The sequence below is a fragment of the Eubalaena glacialis genome, chromosome 1 (genome assembly GCF_028564815.1).
Source record: "Eubalaena glacialis isolate mEubGla1 chromosome 1, mEubGla1.1.hap2.+ XY, whole genome shotgun sequence".
Taxonomy (NCBI): domain Eukaryota; kingdom Metazoa; phylum Chordata; class Mammalia; order Artiodactyla; family Balaenidae; genus Eubalaena; species Eubalaena glacialis.
Window position 1 is genome coordinate 233,405,932 of NC_083716.1, and position 21,556 is coordinate 233,427,487.

The 21,556-nt window shown below is 43.1% G+C and overlaps 2 protein-coding genes across 8 annotated transcripts in view; both read left to right on the forward strand.

Annotated features, from left to right (window-relative positions):
• The window catches only part of EFHD1 (EF-hand domain family member D1), a 39,605-nt gene extending 37,401 nt beyond the window's left edge, over positions 1-2,204 (forward strand). The window contains exon 4 of one of the 2 annotated variants that reach the window (XM_061205946.1): positions 913-2,204. In XM_061205946.1, the coding sequence (XP_061061929.1) occupies positions 913-1,047 (135 nt within the window). In that variant the 3' untranslated portion in view covers positions 1,048-2,204. The remainder of the gene's footprint in view (positions 1-912) is intronic. The other variant, XM_061205940.1, reaches the window with a different exon arrangement.
• Positions 2,205-11,721: 9,517 nt separating this feature from the next.
• Positions 11,722-21,556, forward strand: part of GIGYF2 (GRB10 interacting GYF protein 2) — a 126,689-nt gene continuing 116,854 nt past the window's right edge. For 2 of the 6 annotated variants that reach the window (XR_009700791.1, XM_061188580.1), the window contains exons 1-2: positions 12,033-12,100; positions 17,359-17,424. The gene's annotated coding sequence lies outside the window, so the exon portion shown is untranslated. Of the gene's footprint in view, positions 11,735-12,031; positions 12,101-12,275; positions 12,297-17,358; positions 17,425-20,570; positions 20,640-21,556 lie in introns of those variants that run through there. The other 4 variants (XM_061188610.1, XM_061188588.1, XM_061188602.1 and 1 more) reach the window with 4 other exon arrangements.

The window sequence follows — 21,556 nt, forward strand, 5'->3', positions numbered from 1 at the left end:
GGTAATTCACCAAAGAGGAAATAAAAGAAGGTGCCAATTTTTTGCCTATCAGATTGGCAAACAGGAAAAAGGTTAATGATAAGCGTTGGTAAGGTTGGGAAATGAGCGCTTGCATTCCGTGATGGTGGGGTGCAAACTGGAGCAGCTGTTTGGAGAGCAGTTTAGCAGTCTTTATTTAAAATAATGTACATGCCCAACGTGTTTGCAAATTCTACCAAATTGATGAGACACACAGAGAGGAAAAAAAAAAAAAGAATCAGTCCTAGAATAGAGGATAAGATGGATTTATCTCATACTGTATTATTGAAGATGGATTCATATCCATTCACAATGCCAACAAAAAACATTCAGTATTTGGAAGTAAATTTAGAAGGATTGATTCAGAGAAAGCTGAAAATTTTAGTTGGTAACATTAAAAAACCCCCAAAACAACCATTACTGAATGATAACTGAGTCATTCAGGGAAAACTGTACATTATAAAGATATCCCTTTGCCACAGGCAGATTGATGCAATCCTATTCGAAATGCCTGCAGGAAGCTCATTTGGTTTTTGTTTTCCCCTAGAACTAAAGAATATTATTGTGAAATTAAAGGTGGAAAGTAGAAGTGGGCAATAGGCGTGGATGTTAAGGGTATCCTGAAAAAGAAGCTGAGGTGGAAAAGCCAACCCCAGCAGATAGTAAGGGGCATGTGTAACACAGCAGCAAATAAAGTGACGGTGTCCTCGCTGTTAGAAAGCAAACACTGGAAGACCAAGGGAGGGAGTATTGGGCGGGTGTCAGGCCCCCAACAGGACCAGGATCCCAGGTCACATGGCTGGAGACAAGCGAATTCTGTCTGATGGGCTGCTCCCTCTCCAGGTTTCTCTTTCCTCTCTCACTCTGTTGGTCTGTCCTCGCTGTTCTCTGCAGGTCCAAGCCTTGAACTGTGCCAGTAAGTTTGAAGCGGAGCTAAAAGCGGAGCAAGATGAGCGGAAGCAGGCGGAAGAGAAGAGGAGGCTCCGCCAGGCAGCCTTCCGGGAACTCAAGGCCGCTTTCAGTACATAGTTGGGCTGACCTTGACCTCTGGCCACAGCTGTGCCTCACAGATGCCCCGGGGAGAGCTGGCCGGGCATCCTCGCCCCTGCTGACCCTTTGCCCCAACAAGCCTTCACAACCAGCACCCAGCGCAAACTCCTTAACCTCATCGGGGTGGCGGGGGGCGGCTCTCATCCCCATTTGGGAGCCCCTCCCAGAAGTTCCAACTGCCCCCCTCAAGTCCCTCTCCTGCTCGCCTTCCTCTGCCCTTCTCTGTGGCCGGAATGTGCCTCTACTTGGCAACCTTTGCTTCTTCCTTGTCTCTTTCCCACTCCACATCAAAGAGTGGTCTGCTGTGTTAATTTGTACAGATACTACTTTCTTTGGTGGTCCTCAGAGGAGATAGTCCCTGGAGGCCTATGACGGTAATGTTGCCCATTGTCTTGGGTAATCCTTTTCTGTGCCTTTTCCCGTCATGCCCCTCTCTCCTTTGTTTCTCATCCAACTTCCCTGTTCTCATTCTTAGCCTGATCCTGCCAGGTGCTTTTGCATCTTCTGTCCTCTGATGATGGTGAGGTTTAAGGCAGGCCAGGCTGGACCACTCCCTATCCCCTCTCCAATAGGGGGCCCGGCATGCTGCTGAGATGACACAAAATAGTGAAAGGATAGGAGATTCTGTTCCTTCCCATCACCTTTCTCCTGTCCTCTTAGCATTCCCCCTGTATCTATCCTTTTCATTCCTCTTCCCACTTCAGCCTTTTTTTTTCCTACCCCTAAATACTGTGCTACTTAACTGTAAGAATGAAAGAATGATTATAAGTAATATTAATGAGTAGAAGAATTCCTGTTAGCTCTGACTTTATGCAAATTATATTACAGTAGACCCCTGACATTCCCAAGTGACAAACCCAGAGCCTTTCAAAATCCCAAAAGTCATGACCATCCTCACCATCTAGCTGGTTTCCAACCTCTGCTCTAAGGTGCTGGGGTGAAGCTGTTCTTCAGCATAATTTTTTATATGTTATGAGTTCTTGGGATTGCTCACAAATATCAGGGTTTTTTTGTATTTTATAAAAGAATTTCTAACATCATATTTATTTCTTCTCTTTTTTACCTGCTGTCTCTACAACAAAGAAAACATCTGCATTTTTACCTTACGGCTGTTCTTTTTCAATAAACAGTGCAAATGGACTTTGCCATCACATCAATGTGCTTCTAGTCTTCTGTGAATTGGAGGGGAGAGAAGGGTGTTTTCCGTGGGAGCCACATCCAGCCTAGGCTCCTGTTTCACACCAAGTCCCCGAAGTAGAATTAGAAATGGTGATTAGAGGTTTGGCTTTCACTCTGGGGCATTCTGAGTACTGAGGTTGCCTGTCAGCTACTCTTCCCCTTCCCATCACTGAGGATTCTTTCAGCTACAGGTAAAATCTGCAGCTTAATTTCTCTTGCTTCCTGGACCCTTTGAAACTCTGATGAGGGCCAATGACCCTTCCCTCCCATGTATAATTCCAGGGTATTTAGGGGACCTAGGTAAAGACCCCTGGCCTAAAAGAACACCCTTAGCGCTCCCCAGGGAGAATAATTTCTGTTTCTGCACAAACCCAAGACCTACAATTCTCAGGCATCCTTTTTCCATGTAGGGTCACCCCAACCTCCCCACCAGAGAAAGTGGATATGAAAAAGGCATGGAGAGACTCTTGCCATATAATCCAGCAATCGTGCTTCTTGGTATTTATCCAAATGAGCTGAGATACTTTGTCCACACAAAAACCTGCACACGAATGTTGATAGCAGCTTTATTCATAGTTCAAAACTTAGAAGCAACCAAGGTATTCTTCAACAGGTGAATGGATAAACAAACTGTGGTCGATCCATACAATGGAATATTAATTCAGCGATAAAAAGAAATATTATTCACTGTTGAAAAGAAATGAGCTATCAAGTCACAAAATGACATGGAGGAAACTTAAGTGCATATTGCTAAATGAAAGAAGCCAATCTGGAAAGGTTGCATTGTATATGATTCCAACTATATGAAATTCTGGAAAAGGCAAAACTATGAAGGGAGTGAAAAGATTAGGGTTATCAGGGGTTAGGGCGGGGAGGGAGGGATGAATAGGGGATTTTTAGAGCAGTGAAACATTCCGTATGATGCTATAATGGTCATTATACATTTGTCAAAATCCATATAGAATGTATAACACAAAGAGTGGACCCTAATGTTACTATGGACTTTAGTTAATAATAATGTGCCAATATGAGCACACCGGTTGTAACAAATGTACCACACTAATGCAAGATATTAATAATAGGTGAAACTGGAGGGGGAGGGAGGAGAGGGGTATATGAAACTCTGAACTTTCTGCTAAGTTTTTCTGTAACTTAAAACTGCTCCAAAAAATAAAATCTATTCATTTAAAAAAGAAAAGAAAAGAAAAAAGAAGGAAGGAAGGAATGGAGAGAACAGTATAATTACTTCAAATGTCCATTTCCCTCTGTGGACAACTAAAGCCATGTAAGAGCTAAAACCTCTTGATTGCAAATGATAGAAAATGTAACACAAAAGAACTTAAGGGAAAAAAATGGACAAATATTGGGTTATGGAACTACAAAGGCCAGAGGCAGCACTTCTTTGCCCCCTCTTGGTCATGAAGTCCTATAGATAGTGTTCCCTTCATGCTTCTTACCTACAGTTCCCATCCTCCATCTCCATGGCCATGGCCTTCATTGGTTCTTTCCTGGGTCTCTACAGTGGCCTCCGAACTGGTTTCCCTGCCCTCATTTTGCCCTGACTGTCCAAAGTGCCGTTAGAATAATCTTAATATTAACTGTGAACCGTTGCTAACATCTCTCCTTCAGTTTTTGGCTCCCCACCTTCAGGATCTGGGCCCTGCTCACCACCTCCTGCTTCATCTCTTGCCCTTCCCCCTCCTTTCCAAATGGTACACTCCCAGAATATGCAATACCTAGCAGTTCCTAGAAAGTGCCACTCCTCCAGACTTTTGCACATGCTGTTCCCTGTGCCTGGCGCTCCCTCCCTTCCCCTGGCAAACTATTTCTCATTGTTTGTGACTCAGCTAAGAGATTATCTTCAGGAAGCTTTCTTAATGCTTGCAGCCTAGGTGCCCCTTCTCAGGGTTCCCATTTCACCCTAAGTTTTTCTCTATTGTAATCCTTATGACATTATGCAGTATCCTTCTCTTTTCTTCTCTTCCTCCTTCTTTGGACTACGGACTCTTTGAAGGGCAGAAACTGCCTTACCCACTGCTGTAGGCCTAGTATGCTGCCTCGCATGTGACAAACTCCCACCGCACATGCATGTTTGTTTCACAAGGACGTACCAGGTTTGCTGGAGCAGACAGAGATGGGCAAGGGAAGACCACTGCCACTGACTCAGGAACCTTCTAAGCACCTGACGTGGGAGCCTAGCCTGAGAGGACAGCTCTGAAAGTGAGGACAGCGGAGATTGCGCGGACATCTGTCTCACTGGAAAGGTGATGAGGCTACTCCCCAAAGGCCCCCCTTTGACTGAGAAATAGGGAACACCAACACACAAATCAGTTCTGCCTCTGCCCTGGAGACTGCGTGATGTAATAGGAGTTGCAATCAGATACTAGGCTAGTAATGTAGCCTCACTGAGCCTCCATTTCCTCTTCTGTAAAATGGGAATGGTGATTGTCTACCTGGCAGATTCCATCCCTGGCATATATTTAGTGCTCAGGACATACGGGTCCCCTCTCTGTCTTCTACCTTGCACTGCTACAATTCTGTCTCTTTCGGAGCCCTGGGTCTTTAAAGTCACATGCGAGGGACTCCAGGCCAGGGTGGCCCAGAAACGCTCAGTCCTGGCTGCTGCCTTGGCCCCAAGCCCAGATGCCCACTCACCCAGCTCCTCTGTTTTTTTGAGTCTCCTTTCCCAACCAGCCTGGAGAGATTTCTGCCAATCTGCCTGTTCACCTGCCACGCCCCTGCAGCTGACACTTGCTGAGCCCTCCTGGCCTGATCATGTGACCTGACACCTGTGGCCTTGTCCCTGCTCAGATTTCTCCTCACTGACCCTGCTTGTACACCAGGCCAGATTCTGGCCACATCCCTACCCACCAGCCTGACTGGTTGCGGGGGAGGCCAACTGGTTCTAGGGGGCCAACTTACAATTCTACAGCTTAGGGAGGCACTGAAGATGGGACCTTATCGGGGGTCAGTTTCCCTGCTCCCTTCCTCTCCTTACCAAAACCAATCGCTTCTGGCACTCTACCACATGGTATTGGTGGGAGTGTACAATGCTGTTGTCCTTTGGAAGGGCAATTTGGTAGACTGTTAAAATTTTAAATTGTATTTGTATTAGTCATTTATTTCTGCTTTAACAAATCATCCCATAACTTAGTGGCTTAAAACAATAATTAACATTTATTATCTCACACAGTTTCTGAGGGTCAGGAATTCAGAAGTGGTTTCGCTGGGTTCTAGCTCAGGGTCTCTCATGAGAAGTCAAAACGCCAGCTGGGGCTGCTGCCATCTAAAAGCTTGACTGGGGCTGGAAGATCTCATCCACCACTCATGTGGGTCACAAGTTGGTGTTGGCTGTTGGCCAGAAGCCTCGGTTACTTGCCACGTGGACCTCTCCACTGGACTGCTAGAGTGTCCTCACAGCATAGCAGTTGGTTTCCCTCAAAGTAAGTGATACAAGAAAGGGGTAAGCTGCAATGTCTTTTAAGACCAAGTTTCAGAAATCATGGTCTATGGGGACTTCCCTGGTGGTCCATTGGTTAAGACTCTGCACTCCCAGTGCAGGGGGCCTGGGTTCGATCCCTGGTCGGAGAACTAAGATCCTACATACTGCAGCTAGAGAAGTCTGCACGCCATGATGAAGAGCCTGTGCAGCCAAATTAAATAAATAAATAAAGCACATTCTGTTATTTCCATAATATCCTACTGGCTACACAGGTCAGCCCGACTGGTCAGAATTATTGGGAGCCATCGTGGAGGCTGGCTACTACAGAATCAGTCAGGGTTCTTAATTACAAGTAACAGAATCTAAGCGGACTGATTTAACCAGAAGGAGAATTGATTGAAAAGACAAGGAGGAGCTCGCAGAATCACTAGCGGGGTTGGGGGACCAGGCTAAGAAAACAAGCAGGAGGCCAGGTGGCTGGGCACTACAGCCGAAAGCATGCCATGGGAACAAGCCAGGCCTGGTGCCCCTGCCCTGGCTGAGAAGAACTTTGGGGTGTCCTGCTTCTTCAGGTGCTTACTCCAGATTCAGAGTCTGAGGCTGAGCCCAGTTACACGCCCACCTGTTGGAGATGGGAAGGGTTAGGATCTGGACCATTTGTCTTCTGTAAGGGGAGGTGAGCTCTGTCTCCCACCAAGATGCTATTTCCCCCAAACATGGGAACGTACTTCAGATGCAGAACAGTTGTGAAAGAATGGCAGATGTCTGCTGCAGAGACACTCATGAGCTTTGACCCAGGGATTTTTACCTCTGGGAATTTATCCTATAGGAAAATAGAAACATGAACGAACAAGGGTATATTTAAAGGGATACTTGTTATTGCATTGTTTGTTTTAGCAAAAATAATGGAAACAATCAGGATGTCTATCAGCAGGGGATCAGTTAAGTGCATTATGATACATCCATGTAAATAATCAGTGCTAGGCAGCCAATGAAAAGGATGTGGAGGACCCCATGACGTATTCTTGGAAAAAGGCCAGGAGCAGAGCAGCATGCACAGTACTGCTCAGGTGTTTTGTTTTGTTTTACATGAGAGATATAAAGGCACGTCTCTGCCCATGTCAACTAAGCTGCATGAGGTCAGTGGCCAAGTAGATTTTGGGTCAAACTGCTTGTATCCTCAGCTCTTGGTGGTGCTGAGAACTAAGAAGTACATCATGCTTGTTATTTATACAACATTTTGGAGAAAGCCATACAAGAAACTGTCACCAGTGGTTTACTTGAAAGGGGAGAGAACCTAAGGGTCCTGGGTAGGTCTGGGGGGGATTTAAATTTTTTCCTTCATATGTTTTTGAACTCTAAAAAAATTTCAAACTGTAAACATGCACTGCTTTACTATTGCAACTGTTAATAACAGTTACTAAAAAAGAGAGGGGACTCTCTGACCAGAAAGAAAGTGAGAAGAGCAGTTGAACATGCATGTGGAAACTCTTTAGGACAGTGAAAGTATGAAATCCTAAATATGCAAGACTCAGGAGAAAACGAGTAACATTTTGGGACACATCGTGGGGCATTTACCTGTATTCCAAGATAGTTTTTATGATTTAATTTTCTTGGTATACATCTGGAGGTTGGAAATTTTAAAAAATTATTTAAAATATGTGAGTACTTTTATAATAAAAAATGTTTTCAAACATAAAAATGGATCTGTTTCCATAGTTATCATTTGAGCAGCTTTTCCTTGATGTTTGCTGTGCTCTCTGGCTCGCTTTCTTCCCACACTCTCTTCCTTGTGTTTTCTCTTTGCTTTTCAGCTGTGTACCCAACACTATTATTTAGGGTACCAATCTGAGCGGCACTGCCCTCTCCACTGATGAATCCATCCTCCTTTTTAATCCACTTTCAAATTTCTGCGTCCTCCCTTCTTCATCACCTACTCTTTCCTAATCTTCTGTTCTCCCTGCTCCATAGACACCTCTGGTCCCCAGCCCCAGACTCCTTGATAAGTCTTCAGACTTGGCATTGCCGATCAATCTCTTCCTCCCTCTGTTCTGAAGCTGGTTCCTGCTTCTAACCTGGTCCTACCTGTAACTTCTCTCTGTCCACCAGCTACACCTTTTCTTCCCAAGAGCCTGCCTTAACTCCATACTTTTCCTCTCTGCAGTTGCTGGTAATCACTGCAATTGCAGTGATTCCCCAGGATTTCAAAGATCTCCTCTCTATGGGTGACTCTCAGATTTTTAGCTCTGACCCCCTCTAATCTCCTTCATTTCAAACTGCCTCTTTAAATTTTTGGATGATTGTATTAGTTTGCTAGGGCTGCTGTAACAAAGTACCGCCAATTGGGTGGCTTAACAGACATTCATTGCCTCACAGTTCTGGATGATAGAAGCCCAAGATCAAGGTGTTGGCCAGGTTGGTTCCTTCAGAGGGCTGTGAGGAAGAACCTGTTCTATGCCTCTCTCCCAGACTCTGGTGGTTTGCTGGCAATCTTTGCTGTTCCTTGGGGTGTAGAAATATCACCTGGTTTCCTACCTTCATCTTCACATGGAGTTCTCTCTCTATGCATGCATGTCTGTGCTTGTCTCTGCTTCATGATGTCTTGGGCTTGGATGGCTGGGTGTGACTCGACAGCTGGGGCTGGCATCATCTGGTGGCAATTTTCACTCAAGTGTCTGATTGTTGATGCTGGGACTTTAGTTGGGGCTATTGATGGGGCCGGTTACTTGGGCCTCTCCTTGTTGTTTGGGTTTCCTTGCAGAATGGCACCCTCAGGGCATTTGGACTTACCATATGTCAGCTCTTGCTTCAAAAGAGGCTGTGAGCAAACAAGCTCTATAGCCTTTATGATCCAGCATTGGAAGTCATCTCATTTCACTTCCACCAGGGTCTATTGGTTATAAGGGCTTGAGGGGAGGGGAATTGGACTACCTCTAGAGAGGGTAGTGGCAAGGTTCTATAGGAGTATGTTGAACAGATGTTGTTGAACGGATGTTGTTGTATTTTCTTTAGAAAAATATATCTGTCACAGTCGATCAACCGGTGTTCCTTACAAATTAAATTTATTTTGAGCTAAACTCTTACTCCTCCCTCCCCCTAATGATCTATTATTTTCAACTTCTCTGCTTCTATCAATGTTACAATAAAGCTGAAACTTTGTTACTATCCCTGACTAGGGCAGGCAGAGTCTACTGCTGTAATTTTACTACTATTTGATGAAACATAGGAGAGTCAGAGTGAATAAAAGAAGAAAAGTGCCCTTCCTGAGGAGTAGGTAATCAAGAATTTATTTGATTTTATAGGTATTTTTTGAGTATCTACTGTGTACCTGGACAATGCCAGCTGCTGAGGATGCAAAGTTGAATAATGCCAGTATGTGTAATGGTTAAAAGCATGGGATTCCGTTAGCTTTTATCATCACCATCATCATCATGCCTTAAATTTGTTTCCTGCTCTCTGAAAGCTTATACTTTAGGGCTAAAATTATGGTGAAGGCCCTCTGGAAAACGGTTTGGCAGTTTCTGACAAAGTTAAACAAACATTTGCCACATAACCATCAATTTCTTCCTAGGTATTTACCCAAGTGAAATAAAAACCTTTGTTCACACAAATACCAGCATGTGAATATAGCAGCTTTATTCATAATCTCCCCAAATGGAAACAATCCAAATGTCCTTCAGCTGGGGGATGGATGAACAAATATAGTGCATACATAACAAGGAAATACTACTCAGCAATAAAAAAGAAGAAAGTACTGAAACATGCAACAGTGTGGCTGAATCTCAAATGTATGATGCTAAGTGAAAGCAGCCAGTCTCCAAAGGCTATATGCTCTATGGTTTTATCTATATGACATCATAAGGCAAAATTATAAGGACAGAAAACAGAACAATGTTTTCAGGGGCTGGAAGTGGGTGTTAGGGCTGACTACAAAGGATCATTGGGGGAACTTCTGTGGGCAATAGGACTATCCTGTACCTTGATTTTAGTAGTAGTTATACACACCTGTATAAATGTGTCAAAAGTTGCAAAACTGCATACTAAAAATACTAAATTTACTATAGGTAAATTATACCATATATATAATTTTGTATATGTATATTTTATACATATATAAAATTACCAGCACAGGTGGCATAGCATCAGAGATGTGGCATGATAAGCCACATCAATAACACATGATTTAGGCTTTTAAAGATGAGCAGGAGTCATGCAGGTTGGTGAGAAATGGCGTAAGTGTTGGGAATGGCATCATGACAAGAGGGAACAGCATGTGCAAAGGCTAAAACGAACTAGCATTATTTGAGGACCTTCATACATGGGCGTATCCGGAGCATTGAATTAAGGGGACAGAGGAAGGGGAGGGGAGCAATGTGGGTGATTCTAGAGTTCAGCAGAATGGGACTGTGAAGGATCTGTTCAAGATTCTGTGTTTATAACAAGCTTCCAAGTGAGGCTGATACTGCTGGTCCATGGATCACTTTGAGCAGCAAGAGACAGCATAAAGGTCAAGGGAGAACGTATTTCAGAAAGTAGGGAGTGGTCAATCACAATGAAGACGGGAAAGCACTAAATCAAGATGAGGACTGAAACATTCCAGTTATCTACCTGTAGGTTGAGGTGTCCTTAGAGCAAGCAATTGGTGGATGGGTCAGTATAGAAGCCACATTAGAATGGTCGATGATTGCTTGCCCGGTGTGGGAATCAGGAAAGTGCTTATACACACCTCTTTTGTGCTGTTTGGCTTTGAAAGGGAACAGAGAGGTAGGGAGGTTGTTAGAGGGGGAATTGGAGTTTTTAGCATTAACTTTTAAGATGAAAGACATTTGAGTATTTTTTTTTTTTTTAATTTATTTATTTATTTATTTATGGCTGTGTTGGGTCTTTGTTTCTGTGCGAGGGCTTTCTCTAGTTGTGGCAAGTGGGGGCCACTCTTCATCGCGGTGCGCAGGCCTCTCACTATCGTGGCCTCTCTTGTTGCGGAGCACAGGCTCCAGACGCGCAGGCTCAGTAATTGTGGTTCACGGGCCCAGCTGCTCTGCGGCATGTGGGATCTTCCCAGACCAGGGCTTGAACCCGTGTCCCCTGCATTGGCAGGCAGATTCTCAACCACTGCGCCACCGGGGAAGCCCCATTTGAGTATTTTTAAAAGCTAATGGGAAGGATCCCATAAATAAGGGAGAGGTTGGAGGCACAAGGAAGGAACGGGATGACCTGAGAGTAGAGTTGCCAGATGTACCAAATAAAAATACAGGGCTCCCGGACTTCCCTGGTGGCGCAGTGGTTAAGAATCCGTCTGCCAACGTAGGGGACACAGGTTCGAGCCCTGGTCCGGGCAGATCTCACATGCTGCGGAGCAGCTAAGCCCGTGCGCCACAACTACTGAGCCTGCGCTCTAGAGCCGGCGAGCCACAACTACTGAGCCCACGTGCTACAACTACTGAAGCCCAAGCGCCTAGAGCCTGTGCTCCACAACAAGAAAAGCCACCTCAGTGAGAAGCCCGCGCACCGCAACGAAGAGTAGCCCCCGCTCGGCACAACCAGAGAAAGCCCGCGCGCAGCAACGAAGACCAAACGCAGCCAAAAATAAAGTTAAATAAATAAATAAATTTATATGTTAAAAAAATACAGGGCGCCCAGTTAAATTTGAATTTCAGGAAAACGATGAATAATTTTTTAGTGTAAGTATGTCCCTGATATCGCTGGTGGCCTGTATTTCATTTGGCAACCCCCAATTGGGAAATTTTTAGGTCAAAGAATTATAGTCCCAGATGCACTAGGACGGAGCTGGAGCTCTAAAGTCCTTCCCTGCTGTCACATTCCAAGAATCTAGAATGAATTCTCAGTTCTTCCGGAACCGTTAACAAGTAGACAAACTGCTTTGAACCTCAGCTTTTGTCACTTCCCAATTCTCTCTAGGATGGCAAACGGGCAGGAAAATGCTGGATGAAAACCTGTGGAAAAGTTCTGGTGTGGAAAATCCGCTCCTAAATGATGCAGAGCTTTTTGAACTGCCAATGGGATCTGGATTGGGCGCAGGGGACGGTGAGTCACACGGCGCTTGGCCCAGCTCCAGCTCTGGACACAAACTCTACTCAACTCAAGGGCAGGCAGGGAGCGCCGGCCAGCAGGCGCCTGCGCCCTGCCGCGGCCCCGCCCTCCTCCAGCCTGACATCCGGGGCTCGGGCAGGGGCGTGCCCGGGAAAGAGGGGAGGGAGGCTGCGGAAAGAAAGGATGTCGTGGGAGGCTGGAGGAGCTGGGAGGGAGGGAAGGCGGGGCGAGGGCAGAGCAGGGGGCGTGGCGGAACGAGCACGCTCTCACGTGACGTGCGTGGGGACGTGTCGGCCATCTTGTGTTGTTGAGGCTGAGGACTGACTTGGGTTCTAAGAGACTCCCTGTCCCGGACCGCAGGTAACCAGTGACTCGATCTCGCTCCCCTGCCCGGCTACGCTCCGCGCCCCGGCTCCGCCGTCCCGCCTGGGTCTCCCGGGCCTGCCGCCCGCGCTCGCGTCCCCGCCGCTCCGGCCTGACCCGGCCCAGCCGCATGGACACCCCCAGGCCGCCCGGCAGTCGCCGCGGCCGGCTCGGGCGTCAGGCGAAGGGACAGGTCAGGTGCGGGGTCGGAGTGACTCCCCGGCCGGGGGCAAGCCGGGCCCGGGCGCGTCTCGGCCGCCGAGCTGGAGAGCCCCTTCTTCCGGGGCCCGTTGGCATCGCAGGGGGAGCCGAGGAAGGGAAGAGGGTGGTGGGATGGACAGTGTCAGGCCGGCTTGCTTAGGGCCAGAGGGCTCGCCTTCCGCTACCTGGTCCTCGGGGCCAGCCACCCGCCCAGCCTCGGGGTGCCCGGGGTAACAGCTGCTGCGGCCAGACAGCTGCCCCTGCCCGCGCTCCTCCCCACACCTGGTCTCTGGGAGATGCGCCCTTGCCTTCCTCACCGAGCATCTGCACTGGGGAGATTCCTTCCGTGGCGAGAGGACTGGGTCTGGACCAGGCCTGAAGCCAGGTGGATCCATGATCGGAACCTGGGACGGAGGTTGGGAAGGTAGAACCCATGGCAGCTTTGGGACCCGAACGTTCACATCAGGTTGAAATGGGCATTAGACTTAAGTGACAGTAGTTCCCCACGAAGCACTCAGAATATTTCAGTTTTGTGACTGAAACGTAAACCAAGCGACCAGAGAAGGGGGTGTCAAGAAAGCAGGTTGTGTGACTGTGTTTGGGAAGCAGTAACGTTGCTTTGCATTTATCTAGCACTGTTTTTTGTTTGCTTTTGTTTTTTTAAAAATTTTTTCTTTCCTTGAAAGAGCACTTAAGCACACCTAATTTCTCTGTAAGAAAGGTAAGTATTTCAGTATAACTTGCAAGAAATTGAGGAAGGGGCCAGAACCTGTGAACAGATTCTTATCCAGTGTTGTATACCTTGGATTATACTTAGTCAATGTTAAATACCTTGGATTATAGGCAGTTTTGATTCCCAGTTTGTATGCATGGAAGATATTCTTTCCTTACATAGTATTTCCTTTTTAGAATCTAGTGATTTTCTAGATTAAAAAAAAAAATTGTCATCCTTTCTGAACATTAACTTTCATCTTTCTAATATTTGCAGCTCTGGCCTTTCAGACTTTGTCTATTTTGGTTAGAACACAAAGCGTTGTCTCATTTGTTTTTTTATGTGTTTTATGTGTTTTAACTAGTTAGTGTAGCAGCTTTCAGAGTGCTCAAATTGGAATATGTACTTACTTTCCTGTTACATCAAATGTTACATCAGTAGAAGACACTAGAAAAAAAAAGTAAAAGTGGTATGTATCTGGAGAAATGTCACACAGTCTTTTTGACATTTAATACTGGGGAATACACTGATGATGGTGGTGATTCACTAGAAAAGAAAGGGCTTTGAACCTTTTCTATACTGGACAAAGCATTTTCAGATTTTGAGACTGAGGAGGGAGAAGGGACTGTATGCTTCCATTCATTTATTCTTTCATTTGTGCATTTATTTGTTTGAAGAATATCGAGATCCTACTACACTGGTGGGTGCTGGGAGCAAAACAGACCAAAAATTCCTGTTTCCATGGAGCTCATTCCTAGACAGATAAATACATACTTAGGTAAGATATATAGTGTAGTGATAAGTGATGTGGGAAAAAAATGAGACAGGGTAACAGGATAATAGGGAGCTGGGGGAGGGGTTAATTTTAGGTGGAGTGCCCTGGGAAGGCCACGGGAGAAGCTAATATTTGAGGGAAGACCTGACACAGGTAAAGGATCTATTCCTGTGGCTCTCTGGAGGAGGAATGCTCCAGGCTAGGGAAGCGAGGGCAAAGACCCTGAGGCAGAAACTGAAGTGGGAGCAGATCAGGTGTGGCTGGGAAGAGTATGGAGGCTAAGCCTAGCCAGAGAGGCATGATCACAAGGGAACCTAGTAGGAAGTGTGTACCCAGCTCACTGGTTCTGAGATGAGTGGGGTTATTCAGTTGTCCTGGAGTCTTTTTCCACACCTCTTTCCTCCAACATGACACCCTTCCCCTCCCCCAATTTGTAAAATTCAGGATGCTCATATAATGTATTTCAGGAAATTGTCATGAAATAGCTTTCTCAAAAGTAAAAGTTTTTAAATGAGATTGATGATAAAAGGATTTTTCAAAAGAAATTGCTTTCTAAGAAGAGGATCTTTGAATTACTTCAGAATATTTGAAAATGTAGGGAAATGAATTTCCTTTGAAATTTAGACACAGGTCATTAAGGAATATAACCTGGAAGAAGTGTATTAACTCACATTGTTTTTAATGGTAAAGAATTCCTCTTAATGATTTCTGTGTTGTCCAGCCTAGTTTTATATTCCTCAGGGACTGTTCAACTAACTTGTTTGTATATCTTTTATAGCATTTTACACGTGTAGAACTTTCTGTGCTGAGTTTTTTATTCCTCAGCTTTGACCTTTCAGACTAGTTCTTCAATTAATTTTATACTAGTAGACTTTTTCTTGGAAAAAAATTTTTTCTGATTTTCTTTCAGCTTATCTCCATATTCTTATTACTGAGCTTTCATAAATGTCCTCTTTCATTTTAATTCATCTGAGGAATTTAATATTTTGGCTTTAAATGCTTTTGTTGGTGAGTTGCATATATGAAAAAGAATTTGTCTTGGCTTGCCTGAAAATCATGAGAAGTTAGGAATTGCAACTTCAGGGTGTGAGTGGAGCTCCTTGGCCAAGAGGAGACATAGTGATGCTAGTGAGGAGATAGTGTTTTAACGAATTGCATTTCTCTCTCTTGTTCCTTTGGTGAGTTTTTGAAATCACAGTTCCAAATTATAATGTCTTTGATGTCATAGCAGCTCATTTGTTCTCATGACTCTGCGTTTTAGTATTCCATATGTCTATTTTTTTGTTGACCTTCACACTGGAAGAGGACACTATTGAAAGTGATTGATACCTGGGAGAACCATTTTGGGTGACCAGATTATTACTGTCCTGTTTATCCTTGCCCTTCTAAAGGATCTTTGATTTGTGACATTTTTTAAGACTGACTTCATTTGCAGTTCTCTGTTAGCCCCTGACGACTAAATTTTCAGTACTGTTTTATTCTATTTCTTATAGATTATAGTGAGACCAGTCTCATTAGGTTGAATCTACAGCCTATGTTGGTGTTAATCCACGTATATTAGAGGCAAGTTCAATGTCTGTTTTCTCCAGCAGTTTGAATTGCCTTAACATTGTTTGGTCATTGTTGTAAAACTCTGAACCCAAGTTTTTTTTTTTCCCCCCTTAACCCCCACTAGGATTTTATGGTGATTAAGTCCTAGTATTTCCATTCATTTTTAATGCCCTGAAGAATTGCATGTCTTTAAAAATATAAGTAGATTTTTATTCCACAGACAAGTATTACAGTTAGACTCCTAATATTTCTTGACCAGATAGCATTTTATCATTTTTTATGCTCTCAGATAACTGAGAAATAAATTAGATTAATTATATAGGAATACAGAATGTTACCTTTGTTGGATTGCCCGTAATTTTATTTGAGGTTGAGGGAGAAGAGGGGAGAGGTTTGAAAAACGAAAGAATATTCTCTTTTTTAAAAATAAATTTATTTATTTTATTTATTTATTTTTGGCTGAGTTGGGTCTTCGTTAATGCACGCAGGCTTCTCATTGTGGTGGCTTCTCTTGTTGCGAAGCACGGGCTCTAGGCGCGCGGGCTTCAGTGTTTGTGGCACACAGGCTCAGTAGTTGTGGCTCACGGTCTCTAGAGTTCAGGCTTAGTAGTTGTGGCGCACGGGCTTACTTGCTCCGCGGCATGTGGGATCTTCCCGGACCAGGGATCCAACCCGTGTCCCCTGCATTGGCAGGCGGATTCGCAACCACTGCACCACCAGGGAAGCCCCAAGAATATTCTCTTAAGTGGCCAAAATTAATTTTATAAAAATATTTTCAAAGTATGATACACTTCCCTACCTCAGGTAATTAAGGAACACAATTTTATATTTTCTCGTTAACTACAGAGTTTCGTTGAAATTGAACTTTATTTATACTTATAATAATAGGAGATACCCTAGAGCTTATTCTCTTGAGTTAGGCCCAGAGAAGAGTTTTTATTACCTAGTTCTCCCCTCTTTTGCTTCTGCTTGCTCTTATAAAAAGTAGAGTGCAAGACTTCCCTGGTGGCACAGTGGTTAGGAATCCGCCTGCCAATGCTTGGGGACATGGGTTCGAGCCCTGGTCCGGGAAGATCCTATCTGCTGCAGAGCAACTAAGCCCACGTGCCACAACTACTGAGCCTGTGCTCTAGAGCCCGCGAGCCTAGAGCCTGTGCTCGCCGCAACTAGAGAAAGCCCACGAGCAGCAACGAAGACCCAACGCAGCCCCCACCCCCCCAAAAAAAAAGTAGAGTGCAGTGGCTAAAGTTGGGTGACCTTTTGGACATTGTAACATGGCTACTTTTTTGCAAAATTAAATCAGAGGTGGAAGTGGCTTTTTCAAGTTGCTTTCTTGCTGTTAGTAAAATTGTCAACTTTAATTTTTAGTTATGTTCTTTGACTTTTTAGTAGCAGCCTTCAAAGCATCATTTGATTTTAGCTAAGAAATCACTTAGAGCTGTTGTTTCAGTCCACTCCTTGTCGCTTGAAATATCACCATCTTGTGGATTTTTAAGATATTGTCTCATCAGAGCATTAAAAGAAGGTTGTGATTTTGCAGCTGAAAGCACATCTGGAGCTTTGCTCCTTGGACGTTTTGGCAGTGGTCATACATCTTGGGGCTCATTGATTATTTGCATAGGATACATGCTGTATTGCCATCTTGCTAGCTGTCATTTTTCTATCAGATATGTTAAAAAAAGTTAATACCAAATCCCTGAAACGCAGTGTTGGATGAAAACCCCAAATAATCGTTTCCTGAAACCCTATGGTGGTGCTCATTTGTTAGCTTCATCAGAATCACTTAGAACTTTGGTTAAAAAAAATATATTTTTCAGTCCCATTCCAGAGCTACTGAGAGAGACTCTTTAGATGTTAGGACAGGGTATCTAGATTATAAGCATATCAGGTGATTCTACTATTTTAACCAGGTTTGGAATCCATTTCTTGTAAAACATATTCATGATAAAAATTACGTTTCTAACGTTTCCTAAGAGATTGCTGAGTTATTTATTTTAATACTTCTATTATTTACAGTGTTAAAAGGACCTGAATAAAGTCTGCTCAAACCTCCTGCTGTGAACCAGCAGAACTTTTGAACAGGTGAGTTTTGAAGGGAAGCACAAAGCCTGAGGGCTTATGCAAACAGATAATTTTTGCTTTTAGGGCTCCGGTTATTTTTGTCCTATTGTTTCTCCTGAAGTTATAGATAGTAGATAGAAACAACTTCTCTGGTACCACTCAGATTCCTTATGAACCGTGAGAATAATCATACCTTTTCTGCATTGATCCTGGTGTGAATTTGTGTCTTAAATTGTCATAATGATTTTTTGATGGCATGAAACAGGAAGAGGAGTGCTTTGAGGGGAAGGGTAAGGAGGTACCTTAAGGCACCCAAGAGCAGCTGGCTTCATGAAGGACATGAACCGGAAACTGGGAAGCATTCAGGAGACATGGTGGTCCAGAGAGCACTTTTCTCCTTGCTGGCTAGTAGGTGTCATCTCTTGTCTCTTTATATCTTGCTTTAGTTGTCTTTGCACACTCTGGTCTTTTCTGCTTTAACAAAAACAGAAGAAAATTGCCACTTCATTCTTGGAGCCACATATAAACTCAAGCTCTAGTGCCACTAGCCAACTGGTTACTAGCTCAGTGTCCCCACTTCAGATTCCTGGGAGAGAAAATTTGATTGGTTGAACTTGGTGCAAATTTCCATTATTGGTCCAATTAGTGTGGCCATGGGGTTGGGGTCTTGAAAGGTCCCACTCCTAAGAGTGGGGGCAGGTCTCAGAGAAGGGGGAATGTAGCCTTTTTGAGGCAGAATCCCACAGAAGCTTCTAGATGTTTTTTCTTTTCCTAGAAAAATTCCTGTATATATCTTGTCAGTTTCAATTTACGTGTCCTGAAGAGTTAAAATATATGTGTATCTTTTCGGTGAATGAGGCCTAGTAGGTCTCACCAAGTATTCTTGGAACTTCCTAGTGCAGTGTTTAACAAAACTTCTTGATTTGGGGGTTCAGAGGACCATCTAGGGTAAAGGTTTAGTAAATGAACATAAGCAAATAAGATGCTTAGTTTGTGGAAAAATTCATTGTTTATTTATTTTTCATTGATTGCTATTATAAATTTTAATTTCTGTGTACTTTTTACAGTATTAAGTAACACTTGATTATGAGGAAGCCATAGAGAATTTGAAGGGTAGGACTTCTATATATGAATCTATATTCACATTATTTGAGTGGTAGCAGGGACTTTCACTTTTGGGAGAGGATCAGGGAGACAGTATAAACTTTTGTATTACATGTTTTTGTATACTAGAATTATTAGGTAGTATTGAAGCAAACTTTTTTTAAAAAATTAATTTATTTTTGGCTGCACTGGGTCTTCCTTGCTGGGTGCGTGCTTTCTCTAGTTGCGGCAAGCGGGGGCTACTCTTCGTTGCGGTGCGTGGGCTTCTCATTGCGTTGGCTTTTCTTGTAGTGGAGCATAGGCTCTAGGCACGCGGGCTTCCGTAGTTGTGGCTCGTGGGCTCTAGAGCACAGGCTCAGTAGTTGTGGCGCACAGGCTTCGTTGCTCCGCGGCATGTGGGAACTTCCCAGACCAGGGCTTGAACCCTTGTCACCTGCATTGGCAGGTGGATTCTTAACCACTGCGCCACCAGGGAAGCCCCGCAAACTTTTTTTTTTAATGGAGCATTTTGAAGTTCTCTTTATTTTTGTTTGTAGCTTGTATGCACTTGGTAGCATCTAATTGCTTAAGTCATTTTTTATAACTCACATCTTGTTATGTTAGTATATCAGTGTACCTAGATTTTGATGCAAAGCATAGGAATTACTAATCAAAGTGATCTATTATAGAATGATGTATGGAATGACAGACCACAGATGTGACCTCCTATGATTTTTTTTTTTTTTCCAGCCAAGGTTTCTTTAGCAGATTGCAGCTAAATTCATTTTTAAGGTAGAAGAGTCCTTTCTCATATTGTACATATTCTTTAATCTGGATGTTGAGGTAAAGCATACGTAGGTAGGGCTTTGTGAGGCTTAAAAAGATTTCCACATAATCAGTGGAAAACTTTCACAGGCTCTGGGCATCCCTCTCTGGAAAAGATTGGCTTGTGGTGAGATTATCAAATGATATGGTAATGTTTATGGCATTGTAATTTTTCCTTGAATAGTTAAGTGGTTGCTAATTTTATTCTCCTTTCACCAAAAGGGGGAAAAAAAGAGAAACATTTATATATTGTTCAGAAGCAGTGGGGAGAATGGCAGTAACAGTAATAGCTTTTTCTTGTAGTGATATTGTGGCCAGTATGTTCTTTGGGAACAAAGCTCCTTTTATTCTAGTTGTCCTGAACCTGGAGGAAGTCTTGGGAGCTCTGGCCACTTCAGTATTGGTCCTTTGCTTGCAGAGACTGACAGAGAATTGGCAGAGGTACTGTCTTGGTACTTAATAATTGGCAAATCATGGCTCAGTCCTTGAAGAGATGGTTACCTCCAGATTTCATGGTTAGCCCCTTGGGAATTCAGATGTTGTTACCCAAACCGTGGCCAGTTGAGTAACTGGATGAAGCCATCTTGCAAGATCAGTGGGTCAGAGAGCCTTAATTCATGTTCTGGAATCTGACACTCTTTATTTAATCTTTCATACTACTTTTGTCATTGTTAATGAAGTTTCTGATAGTGTGTTATGAGAAGATATACTCTTCCTCAACCAGAGGGCTCACTGTATTGCTTAATTGAGTGATGCAGAGGGGTAGAAGTTGGAGGATAGTGGAAAAGAGAAGGAGATTGGAAAAAGGAGAAAAAGGAATTCCCCTGAAAATCGCAAGGAAATGGGGGAGAAAAAAAGGTAACCAAGCAGTTTTGAGCACTATGTCAGTATGTAGAGAAAAAGCTTGTGGCTATTAAGCAGAGAAATGTGGGTTTAATTTTCTATCACTTACTACCTGTAACTTTAGATAAATAAGTTAACCTCTTGGAGGCTTATTTTCCTTACTGTAAAGTATATCCCATGGTGATTTGGGAATTAAAAGTAAAATGCCCAATACAATGCCTGGCACATAGTAAATAGGCCTTCAATAAATGGTAGCGGTTACGATTGTTATTGCTATGTAAATAGACACATTTTGATTGTAAAATGTCATCTTTAGAATTTGAATAGAGGCCTTGGTGGGTTCTGTTTTTAAGTCTTCTGTCTTTTTTTTTGTTTTGTTTTCAATCCAACAAATATTTGAATACCTGCTTCTTTCCAGGTGCTGGGCTAGCCATAGTGATGAGCAAGACACCTATCTTCATGGGACTTACAGCCTAGTGGTAGAGGTAGTCAAGAAATCATATAAGTAAATTTCAAAATGTGGAAAGTTTCTCTGTCCTTGGAAAAGATGCATTTTTAAAACCCTAGATATTCTTTGAATAAGTGTCATATTTGGATCTTGGTGTTCTTGTTGTCAGGGATATTTTATGCCTCTTGATATGCTTTCCAGGGTATGTATGTTTGTTCGTTTTAAGTTAATTTATGTATTTCTTTTATTTGTCATTTTTTCCTCTTTCTCTGAGATAGATGTTCTCAACTTTTTATCTTAGGACTCCTTTACCTTCTTAAGAGTTAGAGGACCCCAAAGAGCTTTTGGTTTTTCAGTTATATCTATCTTTATGATATTGAGAAATTTAAAATAATTTATTAATTTATTTAAAAATAGCAATAGTTTCTTTACATGTTAACATAAATATATTTTTAGTGAAAAATACCTATTTTCTAAAACATTTCTAAAAAAATTTGCTGAGAAGAGTGACACTGTTTTACCTTTTCACAAATTGCTTTTTATGTCTTGCTTTGCAGAAGGCAGCTGGATTCTCACAGCTGGTTCTGCATTCAACCCGTTGCTGTTTATTGTATTAGTTGAAGTCTGTGCAGGAGATTTATCCTCACAGAGATGTGTATGTAGTTGGAAAAGGGAGGAATATTTTAAGAGCTTTTTCAGATAATTGCAGATTTTCTTTGATATTACACTAAAATTCGACAAGTAGTAGTTTATAAAGGTTAGTTGCAATGTGAAATTTGAATTATATCAATGCACTTTTATATTCTATTACATTAAAATCTATTGGTCTATCTTGTGCATTAAATGGATATTTTATATTATACAGTATCAAAAAACACATTCATTAATATCAACACCCATCAGAAAAGCCATTACTTATTGGAAAGTATAAGTACTAGAAAAACTCGTCAAGCT